The 16,216-nt window shown below is 39.0% G+C and overlaps 1 protein-coding gene across 12 annotated transcripts in view; it reads left to right on the top strand.

The window, feature by feature from the left end:
- Nucleotides 1–16,216, top strand: part of Snrk (SNF related kinase) — a 424,230-nt gene that overhangs the window by 131,567 nt on the left and 276,447 nt on the right. Inside the window, exons 1-2 of one of the 12 annotated variants that reach the window (XM_067092978.1) lie at nucleotides 11,242–11,317; nucleotides 11,616–12,052. The exons of 10 other annotated variants lie outside the window; for them this stretch is intronic. In XM_067092978.1, coding sequence (XP_066949079.1) covers nucleotides 11,899–12,052 — 154 coding nt within the window. In that variant the 5' untranslated portion in view covers nucleotides 11,242–11,317; nucleotides 11,616–11,898. Of the gene's footprint in view, nucleotides 1–11,241; nucleotides 11,318–11,615; nucleotides 12,053–16,216 lie in introns of those variants that run through there. One more of the 12 variants, XM_067093091.1, reaches the window with a different exon arrangement.

The raw sequence follows: 16,216 nt of genomic DNA, 5'->3' as shown, positions 1-16,216 counted from the left end.
GGTTATAATTTATACTTCCAGATTTAGCGTGAAGGCTATCTGGCTTAAGTACAGTTCTACCTCTGAAGCACTTGAAAGAAAATGTGGGTGGTACGTATTTATTAAAGAAATCATTTCTATTTTTTAAGCATTGCTCTTTGGATTTGCCTTCTCGTTGCTTTGAATATTTTAGTTTTTCTTTATTGTAGCTAACGTTGACTGTATTTCGCAACATAAAAAAGAGCGTTAAAATAAACAGTATAATTTATCAGAAATAATGTAGTTTGATATTGAAGACAAAACAAAGAAATATATAAATTGTACCAAGTGTTTTAGGCAGCGCATTGACATTGGAAGCAAATAAATGGCGGAAATTTCAGCTTTTTTTTTTTTTTTGAGTGCCACTGGCTGGTCCCCTTTGCCAGTGACAGTTATTAAATTTAATATGCAACATATGATCTGTGCCAGGTCGATTGCTTTTCTTCCGACCCTCCGTTGTGGAAATCTCTCAGAGCGGATGGGTGCGTTCCCCTGTTTTCGCTTGATGCTTATTTTTCGCTTATTGTCCCTCCACTCTGTTTTGTCCCAGGCCATCAAGCGGTATTTTGCAAAGTAACTTCCTACATGTAACAAGGCAATCTACATTTCGGAGATTTTTCTTCTTATGTTTGTTGTCAAACGGTTTCCAAGTTGTACCCTCTTTTTCTGATCTATAATTTTAGATGCATGTTCCAAGGAGAACCGTTTTAGTTAAATGAGTTGGTTCTGTCTTTAATTCACGTTATTTGTGAGATATTATAACTTTGTTCTGTAGTGTTAACGTACGAGAGAGAGAGAGAGAGAGAGAGAGAGAGACGATATTAATTTTGTCTTTCACATGCATGAACATTCCTCAGCAGTGCTGGATTTCAAGCGCAGCAGGATCTAGCCATGATCCCGGAAAGGGAGCCTTTATCAGGCATATCTTTTGTACCTCCTCCTCCTCCTCCTCCTCCTCCTCCTCCTCCTCCTCCTCCTCCTCCTCCTCCTCCTCCTCCTCCTCCTCCTCCTCTTCTTCTTTGCCTTATGCTTTGATCAATGAGCGTGTGAACTATTCTTGGATAATAGTTAGAAGCCATCGACAGTGGGGGAATAAGATTTCATTACTTGGCCGAAAATAGATTTCTTCCAGGATGTATCTTGAAATGGGTGTGTAATGTCTTTGCAATACCGAAATTATTATACTGAGTTTGGCATGTAATAAATTTGTACGATAATTCAGTAATAATGTTTGCTTTGTGTTATTTTTACGAATTTAAGAAAGATTTAATCCTTTCGTAAATGAAAATACGTTTCTGCAGATCTTTAGCTCTCTTTGATTGGTACAAAATGGTTTCAACGAATTGAATGTATGAATGTTAGGAGGAGTTGTAGGAAATGCTTTTGCCAGTTTGGGTAGCACTATTTAATTTTTTAAGATCCCTTGAAATTAGTACATAGCCTAATCCAGCAGTTTTCTAACCCTTAATATAACGTATGCAAACAACGTAAATTTAGCTATGTTTTGCGTATGTGGAGATGTCTAGTGGGTAGATATAAGATACACTGCAGTTATGTAAAATTCATCGAAAACTGGAAAAAGAATAAGGGTTATAAACATTTCTTACCTATTGTAAAGTGTCTTGCCCTTCCTTGCATTTCTTCCTCTCTCTCCCCAGTTCGTTTTCCGTCGTCTTTCTCATGTTCCCATTTCCTTTGGCGCACCCGCCTTTTCTTTCTCCGTTTTCCCCTATTCTTCTTCACCTTGACTCATTCTTCTTGTTTATGCGTGGCCGTGTGTTGTAACAATTGTTGCATTCTGGCATTGTGAAGAGACTGGTTGTCAAGGGCGCTGGCATCGTGGTCGTATACACCTGGCGAACTCAAGACCTGTGATGTCCTCGGAAAAATAGTCGAGTTGAAGCTCGGAAATTATAAAAGGTGCCTGTAGGACTTTTTGTGGCTTGGGACGCAGGTCTCTCCTCAGTCATTTCTTTTTTTTTGTGATTTGGTTATGGTCCCTCTTGTTCTCTGTTTGCTTGAAGTCATTGACTCTCTCTCTCTCTCTCTCTCTCTCTCTCTCTCTCTCTCTCTCTCTCTCTCTCTCTCTCTCGATGCGTATCTCATCCATTTCCAAAATCAAATCTGACACTACTACTACTGCTACTTCTACTATTGTTGTTATGCATTCATCGGGCATTATTTCTCATTGTGTGCGCCAGACTATGCCGTCCAGAAGGTCTCCTCTTCACACCTCCTTCACATCTATTACTGAACCTGTGTCTTCAGAGATGCCTGCCCTTGGGAGGGTTGCACTTTGGACACTTCCCAGTCATTTATCGTGCATTTAAATAGAACGCACCGACAGCAGAATTCACTCATTTAAGCTCTCTCTCTCTCTCTCTCTCTCTCTCTCTCTCTCTCTCTCTCTCTCTCTCTCTCTCTCTCTCTCTCAGGCTGAGCGCACAGTAGTTTCGACAAGTGTTCTTCCTGACACTTGGAACACTTTGGTTTTGGGTGACGATATTTTTTCGAAAGCCCTTAGTAAGTCGATTAGGCTCATAGTTAGCGTCACTTAAAGTGGATTATTTTAGGGTTATTTCATTTCATATTATTTTTGAAATTTTGAATTACGTTTGAATTACTTTTGAATTACGTTTGAATTATTGTGTGTTTACAATAAATACAATTATTACTCTTCTTTGCATTATATTAAACTTGGTGAAGGTTCTCGATACAAGTTTATTCTTTTTTTATTTCGTTTTTTGTCTTCAGATCTTGGTCATGTTAGACATGCAGAAGCCCTCGCTATTTTGATAGTTTGAACTAAATACTATGGAGGGCCCTTGGTCTACTTCTCAGGGCCCAGGCCAACATTTAGAAGACATTATCGTCCTCAAATTGCTATCTTACTTCATAGGTTGTGAGCAAACTTGTGGTAAATTTTAAAACTTCATTAATGAAAAAAATCCGTATTTTACCCTCATTAATGAAAAAATCCGTATTTTACCCTCCCCCCCATTAAAAAAAATCATAAATAATCTGGTTCAGAAAACATGTCAACGCGAGGAACTGTTAATTATTATTATTTTTATTGTTCATAAATTCTTTCAAAATATCCTGACTCATCATAATTGCCAGATGGGACAGTTTTAGCTAAGACTTGGAAAGCTGCAATTATAATGTTTTAATTGTTATTTGCAGAGGTCACGTATTGCAGCAGGCGAAAAGTTTTAATGAAATCATAGCTTCTCCTTGTGAATCTGCCAAAGACTAATGCGAAAATTAACTTTTTCCTCACTTTTGGTGGAACTGTTTGTTTTCTTTTTTAGGGGAAATATTTGTTTGCTTTTCTTGAACAAAATAACGTACAGAATAGCTAATGAAGTTCTGCGCTTTTTTAAATGGAAATATTCCTCTCATTGTGGACCATTCAAATTGGTAGAAAATATTTGTTCTTGGTTTTCGCTTTGGTAGGCGATACACGAAAGTGTGATTACTCGAAAAGTCTGATATTTGGTGCGTGTTTTTATTTACAGTCGAATGTTTGTTAAAGTAGGAAAGGTGTGGCCGGTTCGTTCGCTTATCCGCAAAGACGATCATTAGTTTCAGTCACGTCGAATCTGTGAAAGCTTGACAAGGTAATCAGATCTGGTGGATTTAGACTTGAAGTGAACTGAGTGAGAGAAACTTGAACAAGCAAGAAAGTTCCTCTGTCGAGGAGACCAACGAATAGGCTAACAACAATTCCAATTAGTTATGTGCTGTTTCGACTAATCCTTTGTCCTTGTGTGCTCGGTGTAGTTGACGTGACATTTTTTATCATGTTTGTAGAAAATGAAATAGAAATTTCCATTCTTTCTCCGCATTCAGTACAGAGTCTTGATGACATATTTGGCTGGTGGGATAGTCCAAGACTTTATCAGTTAATTATGACTGCTGATTAGAGTTGAACAAGAAATAGGAATGTGTCAGTGATCAGGGCAGCGCCGTCACTTGTTGTGATGTTACTGTAAGGTCTGTACCCCTTTGTCCGTGGCATTCTTTAGATTTCATGTCGCGTGTAGTAGAAGCAGCAGTTCCTTTGCGCTCTGCCAAGGTAACATTTGGCTTCGAGAGAAAGTAACCAGTTCGAAGGCTTCCTGCATAATGACTCGCTATTTTTGTGAAATGATGTTCACTCTGTATTCTAGGACACCAAACTAGTATCGAACTTTCTTCTTTCTTGCGGTTCTTCTATTAATATAGTGACAGGCCTGCAAATGCGCATGTTTTAGCCCAAGTGTTGGATGTGGGTTGCTATGTCGTCTCAAATGGAGAGAGAGAGAGAGAGAGAGAGAGAGAGAGAGAGAGAGAGAGAGAGAGAGAGAGAGAGATGAATTCTTAGGTACTCACTGTGATCTTTATTTAAATGTTTTCATGTAGCATTTGTTAATGACAGTATTCAGAAATATATCTTTGTCATGTTCAGATATAACCTTAAGTGCATAAGGATTTTCTGAAGAGAATTTTCTCCGTAATGTACCAAGTATTATAAACGTAATTTCTTATTGAAAATGGTTTATGTATTTTTTTCTAAAATAGAATAACGAGTTTCCAACTTACTCCGTTTTTGTCATTTTCTTAATTCTTTGTATACGCTTTAGTATTTACCTTGAAACCTGGTTCTTATTATTACCCGCAGTTCCATACTAATATTGAACTCTTTTAACGACAGGTATTATTTTATTGTTAAATCCATACTATCTGTAAATGATAACCATGTCTTTTTAAAGTATTTTTTTGACTGCAGTTATAACTGTCACATTCCTTACAGCGTTATCCAACCACATCCTCTTTTTTGAACGAAGCCTCTATTTTATTCTTCACAGCAAATAACTTGATTCTGTCCCCTCAGGGTTTCATCTCCCCCCCCCAATTTTTTTGAGCATTGAGATTATGCGGCAATGCTGCTTTAGTATTAATGTCGTGACCATAGGAGGAATCGTCATTTTTTCTGTTCATTTGTAACTCACCTCACGCGGTTTGGTCATTCTAGAATAGGGAGTATACTTTTCACATGCATGAAATATATCGTTGCTTTTTGTTTGTAACTCTGTTGAAAAGAATCGCACGATCCCGTTAAAAATGCCGATGGTATTCAAGTACTTTTGCAGTGACATCATTTTTATGGTGGGAACATTATGATGCCTTGTATTTTCTTGTTTAAGAGTTTGTAACAGTTAAATTGTGTGCCCATTCGTCTATATATATGTTTGTGCTCATGTACAGTAGACGCCATTTTAGCATACTAGTACCTTGTTTATGTCAGCCTTCTGCTAATGAAGAGAACGGAAAGAACAAGAGAGAAATTCGATCGGTTGCCGTACCAGAACAGTGTTAAAAGAGGAGATGGGAAAGCATCGAGTATAAGTCATAAAAAGAAGAAAGTGACGACATACAAAAGTAAAATTTCCATGTGAAAATCTGGACTCTTTCTGTCAGTAGTGGAAAAATTTAGTCTGAAGATGATATTTATTAGGCAGATGAAAATGTAATTTGGTTCAGATTGCACAGAATTGAAATTGGGGCCAGAGAGTGGATCTTCATTTATTATATATAAGAATTGTCTGAACACATTTGTATTTTCTGCGTATCATTTTTACTCGAGATGCTTTATCTCATATAAAAATGTGGTTCAGTTTTTATGTTAGACGTGTGAAAGAGCTTTAATTTAAGTGAGTGTATCACGGGCAGAATTCACCTGAACCGGATTTTATTTCTCAACAGATCTGTAACTTATTCCTCACCTGAGCTGTGCTTTATTCCTTTTGCTTGACGCCAGGGGAAAACAGGCGGCTCCCGTCCATTAAAGTAAATGAATCCGGTCTCATCCTTACCAAGACCTCAGGGTGAATAGATGGCAGCACCAGTGACGTCACAAATGTTTTGACGTCAAGAATGACTTATTCCTCTTACCATCAACGGTCTTAAAGCAGATAGGTGTATTGTTTCAATATTTAGCAAGGCTCCTCTTCCAAATATGGCACTTGCTTTCTTTTGTTTTTTGATCTCCAGCTCTTCCGTTTTTCTTAATGAGGTCGATCTGATTCTGTCAGTCATATATTCAAGTCTCCTTGTTGTTTTAGATTAAGCTGACCTTATGCCAGCACGGATGCTTGCTCTTGGGCAGCCTGTAATATATTTAGTTAACTCGTCAAGAGAGGAACTATTGATCAGCATCATAACTCGTGTTGTGGCGTTATTGTCATGATATAGTGACCTGAGAGACATTGCCTCGCTATTTTCATTTGACTGTAGTGAAATATATAAAGATTTTGATGATTCCAATGATTCAGTATTTGGTATCTTTTCTTGTTGCAGTGAAGATATTCATTATACTTATTGTCAGTAGGCAAGAGATAAATCAAATGCGTCTAGGTGGACAAGCTGGTTTTAGAAATGGCAGGAGCTGCACAGATCAAATTTTTGTGTTAAAACATGAGTGCGCACAGCAGTGCTGGGATTTAAAAATGCCCTTCTTTTGGCTTCTGTTGATTGCGAGAAGGTATATGACTGGTCTTGCATCACCACGGCACTCCCGGTAAAATTTGAAGTTAATGGAAAATAATTATCCATGAACGTAGTAGATGCAAAGTTAATGTTGGAGGGGCCTTGTCAAGTGAATTTGAAGTAAATGGTGGAGTGCTACAAGGAAATGTTATTCCATTTTTATAGTTTGCGCATCTCAGATTTTTCGCTGAAAAAAGTGGTCGGAGATGGAAAGAAGCTTTACTGTAGATTGGAGTAACGATAGAGAGTCGATAGACATGAGTATGAAGATGGTGGTGTTGTAGTCAGCAAAATACCCCAAGATTTAAAAAGACTTGCTTAATAGAATGCATCTTGTGTCTAGGAAGATGGGACGCAAAATAAGTCTAAAAAAAGCCAAAGTAACGAAAACAGAGAATGCACAAAGTGACTCAATAACATTAGATGTAGAAAGGATGAATGGGGTTGAGTCTTTCAAATCCTGATTCTCTTGAGTCGGAATTCAATGCAAGACTAATATTGCAAATCAAATAGTGGGTGAGATTTGGAAATCAGATAGACTGAAATTGCATACGGAAGTAAGATTGTAAATAGGTCTAGTACCATCTGAATCGGTATGTGGACATGAATCGTCGTATAACAGTGAAGCTATCTGAAAGAATTTTGATCGATTTGAGGTTAAAGCTTTGAAAAGAATATTCTCTGTAGGGGGGTGTTGCCGTCAGTGCACCTCACGTGGTGCACTGCAGGCATTACTTAAGGGTCTTTGCAGCATGTCTTCGGCTCCTAGATGCAACCAGTTTCATTCCTTTCACTGTACCTCCGTTCATATTCTTTTACTTCCATCTGACTTTCCATTATCAAACAATTGTTTCACAGTGCAGCTGCGAGTTTTCCGCCTGCTACACCTTTCAAACCTTCTTACTGTCAATTTCCTTTTCAGCACCGAATACCTCATAGGTCCCAGCGCTTGGCTTTAGGCCTAAATTCTACATTCTATTCTATTCTTAAAAATAATATTAGCCGTCAGATCGTAGGGTAGAGTTAGGGATGCCGGAAGGGAATTACACAAGTTCCAAATTTAGATGAGATAATAGTGAAAGGGAGATGGAGATGGCACGGACATGTCCTGCGCACATCATGTGGAAAGTGATAAAGGTTAGCTGAGCTTCTGAGGGCACCAGAAGGGTCAGAAGATGGAAGGCGTAGACCTACTTGGATGAGAACTATGAGAAGGCATGTGTGTATGTATATATATATATATATATATATATATATATATATATATATATATATATATATGTATGTATGTATGTATGTATGTATGTATATGTTATATATATATATTATATATATGTATATGTATATAAAGTATTTTTAACTGCCACATTGACGTGCCAGCCTCCGTAGTTCTCGACACCTTTTTGGACACGCTTATCACCGCAAGCTTCTATCCAGCGGGAATAAATGAAGAAGCTGTCACCTTCCGTGCAGGATTCCACTACACGCACGACAGGTTCCCGGCGACGACCCACCAGCATATTTTGCGACGAAGACCTATAAGTCTAGCTCACCCGTGGTCTAGCTCAGCTCATGCATGCATGTATTTATCGAATTCAGATACATTTTACTAGAGCAGACGAGAACCGTTTGTCACAGAGTCTAGCGGTCATTGCTCTTTTAGGCAGAAATATACACACACACATTTTATATATATATATATATATATATATATATATATATATATATATATATATATATTATATATATATATATATATATATATATATATATATATATATATATATATATATATATATATATATATATATATATATATATGTATGTATGTATGTATGTATATATACATATATATAAACTCTACTGGTCGTTTTTACCAGATATACATATATTTTTAATAGCCACAATGACGTCTTAACTTAGAGAAATTGAGACGTCATAGTAGCTATTGGTAAAAACTCAGTTGAACACACACACACACACACACACACACAGGTAAAGTTGGCTGCCGAATTGAAATTGCAGCATCCTGGTGGGTTATTGATATGTATAGTCCTTCTGAAAACGTTGTTTACTTAAGAGTGATGGTGAGTTTGAGGTTTGCATGATTATAAGTTTCAGTTTGATTGTTTTTTTTATCGAGTAATACCAGTCACATTAGCCAATAATATTATGCGGTCTATGGATCATTGCCCCTTCATCATTTTTTTGGTGCATAATAATACTAATAATAATAATAATAATAATAATAATAATACTTATTACTAGGTTACATCGTTGTTTCATTGAGTTTTCGTATTGTTTTAAACCCAGGATTTATTCTTGAACGACTTCGAAATTTTCCAACTGAAACATTTGAAACATAAAGACCGTGATGAGAGGGAACGGTAGTCCTTACACAAGAAAAAAAAAATTGTAGTCTCTTGTCCAGCAAAAACTACTGAACTGATAGGTTTCCATTTTTATGTCAACATATCTCGAGCTGTGTTTAGCTTTCCTGGAGTAGTTCTGTCTGTTTACTTGTTTGATCATTATTTTATAACGCAAAAGAGAAAAAAGAAAGCAAGTTTAAGCCTTCGTATATTTTTTTTGACATTCCTCATTTCATTGAGTTCTAATGGAGACGTGAAGGATATTATTGTGATTCGCTACTAGTATCTTCCGGTGTGTTGCATTTGCATTGCCTGTGGTTTCCTGCAAGTAGTGGTTCTTTTGGGAGACCCTGTATAAGGGGGTTTCTGTTGCCCGACTTTGATAATACCCGAGTTAGAACGATGCTTGTTGCTTGCAGGCAGATGTGCACTCGTGAGTTTTATATTTGCAGGGAGAATTGAACAGCATCTGTAATCGATGGTTCTTGAGATGTTAGCCGCTATGAACTTTTACTCTGTCTGTTTTCTTAAATCGTATTAGTAATGGGAATGGTCTCATTGTTATTAGAGTAAACAGTCTTCATTCTGAGTGTATCAGGTTCCATTAGTGCTAGGACCGTTGACTCCTAATAGAGTTCAGTGTTTTTATATCGTACTGCCTAGAACGTAAGTCTTCTCCCATATTCCGTTCGTGGCACCTTGCAAGTGAAGTTCGTACCCGGAATTCGAAAAAGTATTTGTGAGTTTTACAACTAGGTTACGGTTACGGTCCAAAATGGTTATTATTTTATCACCAAGTGCTCGAGGCTGTAATTTGGGTGAACAAAGACGTTGAATGGCAACCGCTTTTTAGTCATGAATTATTATTTTTATATATTCCTGTTTCCGTATACGCGGTGTAAAATGCAAATTGCCGTATATCTACTACAAAACAAAATTCTCTGGAGAGAGGCAGGACAAAGAAAAAGAAAGAAGAAGGTTTACTCACTTAACTGAATAATGAGAGCATTTGAAAAATAGCATCCTTCGTGGAAAATGTACGAAATTCAATATCAGAGACAGGAATTTGTTTTATGACTTCAAATGGAGTCCTCTCTGAAAACTTTAGGCAAAAAGTCCCGTGTTTGACCGTCTTTACTCTCTATGCAGTTAGCCGTTACGTTAAGCATCCTTGAAGCTGGCAGGTTTTGGATTGGTAACTGACAAGGAATATCAGATGCCGTTGGCGCTTATGTTCCTGACCATGTGTAGGGGAGTTCATAGGGCTAACCATATCAATTGCAAATCCAAGCTTGGCAACTGATAGGTAAAACATTCTGTAACCACCTTTTGAGGCGAAATGATGTACTGATGAAATGGTGTACAGATAAAAAAAAAAAGTTAAGACCTCCGTGAAAAACAGCCTTTTCGCGACAGTGTATTTCTAGCTGATTAAAGCCTCACTATATCCCTTCCCGTTTAAATAATTGGCAGATCTCGTAGCGGATTTGTTGGGGACTCGGAGACAGCTGCCAGATTTAAATGCAGACATATAACCGTCACATACTGTACATACGTGCACGAAATTATATTAAATCAAGCAAACTTTCGCCGTACTTTTGTGAGTATATATATAAACACGTATGATCGTATCTGTATGCATACTTATATGAGGTAGAGGTAAGAACAAAAAGTTTCTTTGTATATGGTGGCCTTCCTATCTCCCAGTGATATAAAACAACCATTAGTTTGAGCGTTGCTTAGAGTTTTAAGAAGCTGTTAAATTTCATCTCCGAAGAATTGGGTCAAGAGTGTTAAGAGTAAACTGTGATTTCTGTTCAAAGCTTCGAGGAATTTTTGGCAACGTGAGATGTCACTGCGTCTTCCCCTTTTTTCCCTCACTTTTTCTTCCACGTTGTAGAGAGAGAGAGAGAGAGAGAGAGAGAGAGAGAGAGAGAGAGAGTCCCGGAATAAAAAATGTATCGGACAACAACTGGCAACTTGGGCTCTCTCTCTCTCTCTCTCTCTCTCTCTCTCTCTCTCTCTCTCTCTCTCTCTCTCTTTTATTGTTTATATCATTTGCTTATCTGTCATTACCTTGCTATATGCGCATCTTCCTCAACATAACATCTCTCTGTTTACCCTTACAGAACCCCTTCATAATTTTTCTCTCTTATCTTTTGGTTTTTGCTCCGTGTGTCTCCCCACCTAGCTATCTTCTGCCTTGTTCTCTCTCTCTCTCTCTCTCTCTCTCTCTCTCTCTCTCTCTCTCTCTCTCTGTTCTGGGCGCCGAGGAGGTGAGGGGCGTGAGGTAAGGCTGGTGAGGGCCCTTAGCTACGTCAGTATGGTTGCCGACGTGCTGAGGGAAGGTGGCCGCTTCTCCGTCCCTTCCCCTCGTTCTGTGCCCCTCACAGAGGGTAATGCCGGGTCTGGTTTTTTTAGGGAAACTTAAGTTCTCTTCCGTGGGAGGGAGGGAGGGTAAGAGTTGTTTATTGTGGGGCAACGGTGTGCGGAGTGATATGTACAGTATGCGGCAAAATATTTTTCTTTTACTGGAAATCTTTTTCATATTTTGTTCTGCGGAAATATGTGAATGGCTGTGCTATTTTCGTGGGTTAGTGGTTTAGTATATGAATCTGTTTGTTTTGTATAATAATTGAACGATTTTTCGTTGATAATCATATTATGCTCTTCTTTTTCTCCAACGTGGTGAAGACTAGTCGTATTTGAGTATTCACGAAAATGTAATTCCTAGAGATACGCGAGGCAGCCTCAAATCCTACCTGAGGCGCATCTGTAGTGAAGGCTCTTCTGCAGGTCGTCTCAGCATCTGAACTTGAAGTCTAGTAACATTTTCGTTAGAGAAGCTGACATTTGGAAAATACATTCAGTAAACAGACTGGTATTTATTGCCGTTATTTTTGTTAACTGCCCTTCACTCTCGTCTGTGCTTGTTTGTCTATCTCTTGCTATCTGAGCGTGAGGGTGGGGCAACCTCATGAAGAAGAAGGGTGCCCCTGCAGCTTCTGCTTCCTCCTCCTCTGCCACCTCTTCCCCCTCATCCTTGTCTACGGCTGCTGGTGCCGCCATGAGACCGCCGGACAAGGCTGCCTCGGTCGGCTCAACGCCCTCAAATGCTACTGCTAAACAAGGTGGGTACTCAGACTGCGAGTGCGGCCATGGTGCTAATGCCACTACGTGCTGCTCTCTCTCTCTCTCTCTCTCTCTCTCTCTCTCTCTCTCTCTTCTCTTTTCATCCCTTGGGCGTCCATCCGATGGTGAAGTCTTCCCTACCGTAGCGCTCTTTCGTCATCACCATGGCCACTGCCATCACACGCAGTTAGAGGATCAGGCCTTCTCCTTCCACGGCAACTTCATGCAAGCTAATCCTTTTCACCTTTCGTTGCTATCATTGTTATTCCTGGGTACTGGGCTTATTCGTCGTCTGTCTGTTTATCGACAGCGTTGGTATTGATGCTATTGTTATATATACTACTTTAACACTATAAAAGGGAATTTACTGGAGGCTGAGGATGTATTTTTGTGACGCTTGTAATAGGATACATCCTCTCTGAGCCAGTCTTCATGAACGTTCCTTCTGCTAAGTCCTGTGTTTCCATCTTTACTCTCTCTCTCTCTCTCTCTCTCTCTCTACGTTCTGCATAACACCAGTAACTCGTGAATCAAACACTGTCCCGGAAAGTGAAACCTGACAGATATCAGAAGAGGATGTATTTTATTCAGGCGCCGGATGAAATAACGTCTGCCTCACTGTAGAACAGCCGAGTTACTAGATATCGAGAAAATGCTGCTTAAATCCGGAAGTTAGTTATAGCTGTACCAAATATAAACATAACGCCTGTCTTTGTTTATCGCTACATAATGCCATAAAGTAAAAAAAGAAAAAAAAAAAAAAGAGAGAGAAGGCGTTGATCCAGTCAAAGTAAATGACTGGGTCATCACAAACCCATCTTGTGGGTAAGCAGCTCCAGATCAAAATACAGACCTTGACGCTGTTATTGTCGTCTTCGGTCATAAAGACGATGACCCTCCGTCTCTACAAAGCGTAAGGTTTTTGGAAGAGGTGAAAATCATTATCACTGCAGCGGTATCTGACCAGTATGCAGCAATGACGTTGAAAAATGATAAAAAAGAATACTTATTCCCCTATATATCTGAAAGTTTGAATCCTTGACGAGTAAGTCTGGTGCAGACAGGACTCAGTGTTTGCAAATATCTTGAAACATGGCGGCATTAAACCCTATGGCGAGAGATAGCGCAGAATCATTCTGACTTACACGAGTAAAATCTCTTGCTGTGAAACATTTTATTTTTATTTTATTCTATAACGTTCCCCGGGGGCGGGCTAAAAGTATCTGATTTATGCGTTCAGTGCTCCCACTTATGGAACGACATTAAAGCCAGCTGCTAGGTCCGGTGTATAGAATACCCGTGGATGAATAATAAAATTGACCGAACGAAGCCATGTGATCACGATAAATTGCAAATATAACTGGTTAAGAGTCAGTAAATAAGTAACTGATGATTGAGAGGTTCTTTAGCTTAAAATAAACAGTACCCAATTGAAGAAAATGCCATTGTACCCTCAGGTCAGGGAAATCAAATTTGAAAACTTTGAGTCTCATGGTGAAAGAGGCTATGTAACAGCCCCAGCGTTGAGAACATTGGTTTTTTGTTCACTACTTGGCATAATGCAGCTGCAGCACGTGGGAAGATCTAAATGCCGCAAATGGCGGCAAAAAATACTCGCATTATTTTCAGCAAACATATTGAGAAACCCCAACCAACCGAAAGTGATGTAACCTTCTCTTCTCTTCTCTTCTCTAACCAACGTATCGCACTACGTAGGGGATCTTCGTTACCGTGTTTTAGGTGATTCATCCTACACAAACTGGCACTCTGCTTGAAGATGCTCTGATTTCAGGAGACTCGCTCTCTGTCAGTTATGCAGCATGCTCAGAACAAGAACCATTTTAGGGTTCGCAGAAGCTTGGCTACATAATTTATATTGAAAAGGGATGTTGCAGAAGTCGGAAAATAATTCATTATGCGAAACAACTTCCGAGATAAATAGGAATAGTTTTATAACCGGTTGCTTTAGTCATCGTGTGAGGTGACATTAGATCATACCTGCAAGGCTAATTATGTTTAACATTTATGGAAAATGCTAAAATCAGAGTGCTAGAGAACTCAATGTAAATATTTTGTGAATAAATTTCTATCCTTTGAATCAAGGAAAATATCCGACCCCATACCCTTCGGTAACAAATCACGTGTTATCTCTGTATTTTGGTGCTCATGGAAATATAACCATGGAAAATTCCATGTGCGAATAGTTGGCATGAATACTTGGGATTTTTTTCAAGAGGCATTGTTTACATGCCCTCACTCTCAGTGTTGGTACTCTCACCTGTTAGAGACTATTGCTCATCAGTGTGGTCCCCTTGTCCTGCCAAATAGAGCGATTTGTCAGAAATAAGTGACCAATATACCAGATAACTTTTATAACCCTCAGAATCATGCTAGAAGGTATACCTTTACTAATTTAAAGAGTGAAAATAATTCTAAGTCAGTCATCACACTTCATATGTGGAGGCGCCTGATGCCTTCCAACTCCGCCACTCTCATTGGCAGGAGTGTCGATGATCTCTGCCGTCAGCCACATGATCTCACTGCTCGGCTGATATTGCTGTCCTGACATCACTCGCACTTCACTTCATTCAACTTGTGGAATTGTGCCTTGTATAGCATACCACCCACCTCTTCTCAGTGCGCGTAATCAAAATGAAATCCGACAAATTCCGACGTCTCTCACTCGATGAACCACGACGCAATGCTGCAGGTCCAGTCTGCGATCTAAAGCAAAAGAAATATTTGAAATGGAGTCTGCACGTCCAATCGAATTCAGTTATCAGTTTAAATAATGATCGAATTGGCAAAGAGAGAAGGGAGTCGACTAGTTATTTTTACCCACATATTTAGGGGACCAGTTTAGAAGTATCTCTCTCTCTCTCTCTCTCTCTCTCTCTCTCTCTCTCTCTCTCTCTCTCTCTCTCTCTCTCTCTCTCTCAACACGCCTTCTAAATCTACGAGTATTGGTTTTCGAAAGTTTAAAGGTGGTGTTCACCCCGTGCCCCTTTTGATCTTTCATTAATGTTTGCAAGGGGGGATGAAGACAACAGAAATTACTATTAGCATCGTTTTGTATGCATTCGATTCTGTTTTAGTCTTGTAGTGTTCAGGTGTAGAATTTTAACTCATATAGTTTTGATATAATTGATTTTGAAGGCATGCTTGTGTAGCACACAAGTTTATGTGCAATATAAAAGATATTTTTCTCCTGAAAGCCTGATATTGCAAAGGATGTGATCTGTGTCGCATCTGCTTCGGTGTTAATTGATTCTGCATTTTCTTGTTATTTTCCCGTCGAACAATGCGAGAGGAAAATAATTTCTAAGAAAGTCTGGAAAAAGGAACCAAAGAACAATGGGATTAAGTTTTTCTCGAAATTGGGGAAAATTCTGTGTGTGTGTGTGTGTGTGTGTGTGTGTGTGTGTGTGTGTGTGTGTGTGTGTGTGTGTGTGTGTGTGTGTGTGTGTGAAAGATTCCCAGAGGCTTGTACTGAAGGGTTACTTGAAGGGAGATCACTTTACCCTCAGGACTCCTTCTTCTGAGAAAAACATTTGAGAAAATCCGTTTTGTAGGGCACCACTTCCTCCAGGAGTTAGGAAAGTGATTTAAGGTGGATTTTTGAGATGGAGTCAACCGTCACTGGATGCCGTGGAGTGAAATGGGATTCTCTTGGTGGTATCGCAGGGGATTGTCGGTTGGTAATCCTCCAGGGAAACTACGTTAGTAAAGAATGTGCTGCGTATTAGAGAGAGAACCTTTTAACATTTATATTTTTCTTCGCCTCTATTTGCTCCAAGTTCGAATGGAGATAAAACAAAGGGATGGCGTCAAAGGAATGGAATCTAACTTAAGTTTTCTTCTGTTATGAATGAATACACTGATTTAAATACGGGTTTATTAAGAGTAGAGTGTTAAGATGTATGCGTACGTGGTTGAGGACTGCATGCACCTCTTGCACCCACACTGTACAGTACATGTGGATTCATTTCCGTTGTTGCAGAGCAGCACATAATATAAGAAGAAACAAGAGTAACAAATGTAGCCAGTTGTTAGTGGGAATTTATTTTCTTCAATATTGTGGGACTCGATTATTGCCAAATAGTTATGTCAAAAAGCACTGATTAGTCACAGGAATATCATTTAGTGGAAGTCTTTGGATGAAA

Source organism: Macrobrachium rosenbergii, chromosome 4 (genome assembly GCF_040412425.1).
Source record: "Macrobrachium rosenbergii isolate ZJJX-2024 chromosome 4, ASM4041242v1, whole genome shotgun sequence".
Classification (NCBI taxonomy): domain Eukaryota; kingdom Metazoa; phylum Arthropoda; class Malacostraca; order Decapoda; family Palaemonidae; genus Macrobrachium; species Macrobrachium rosenbergii.
This window is presented reverse-complemented; position numbering and strand designations above follow the sequence as displayed.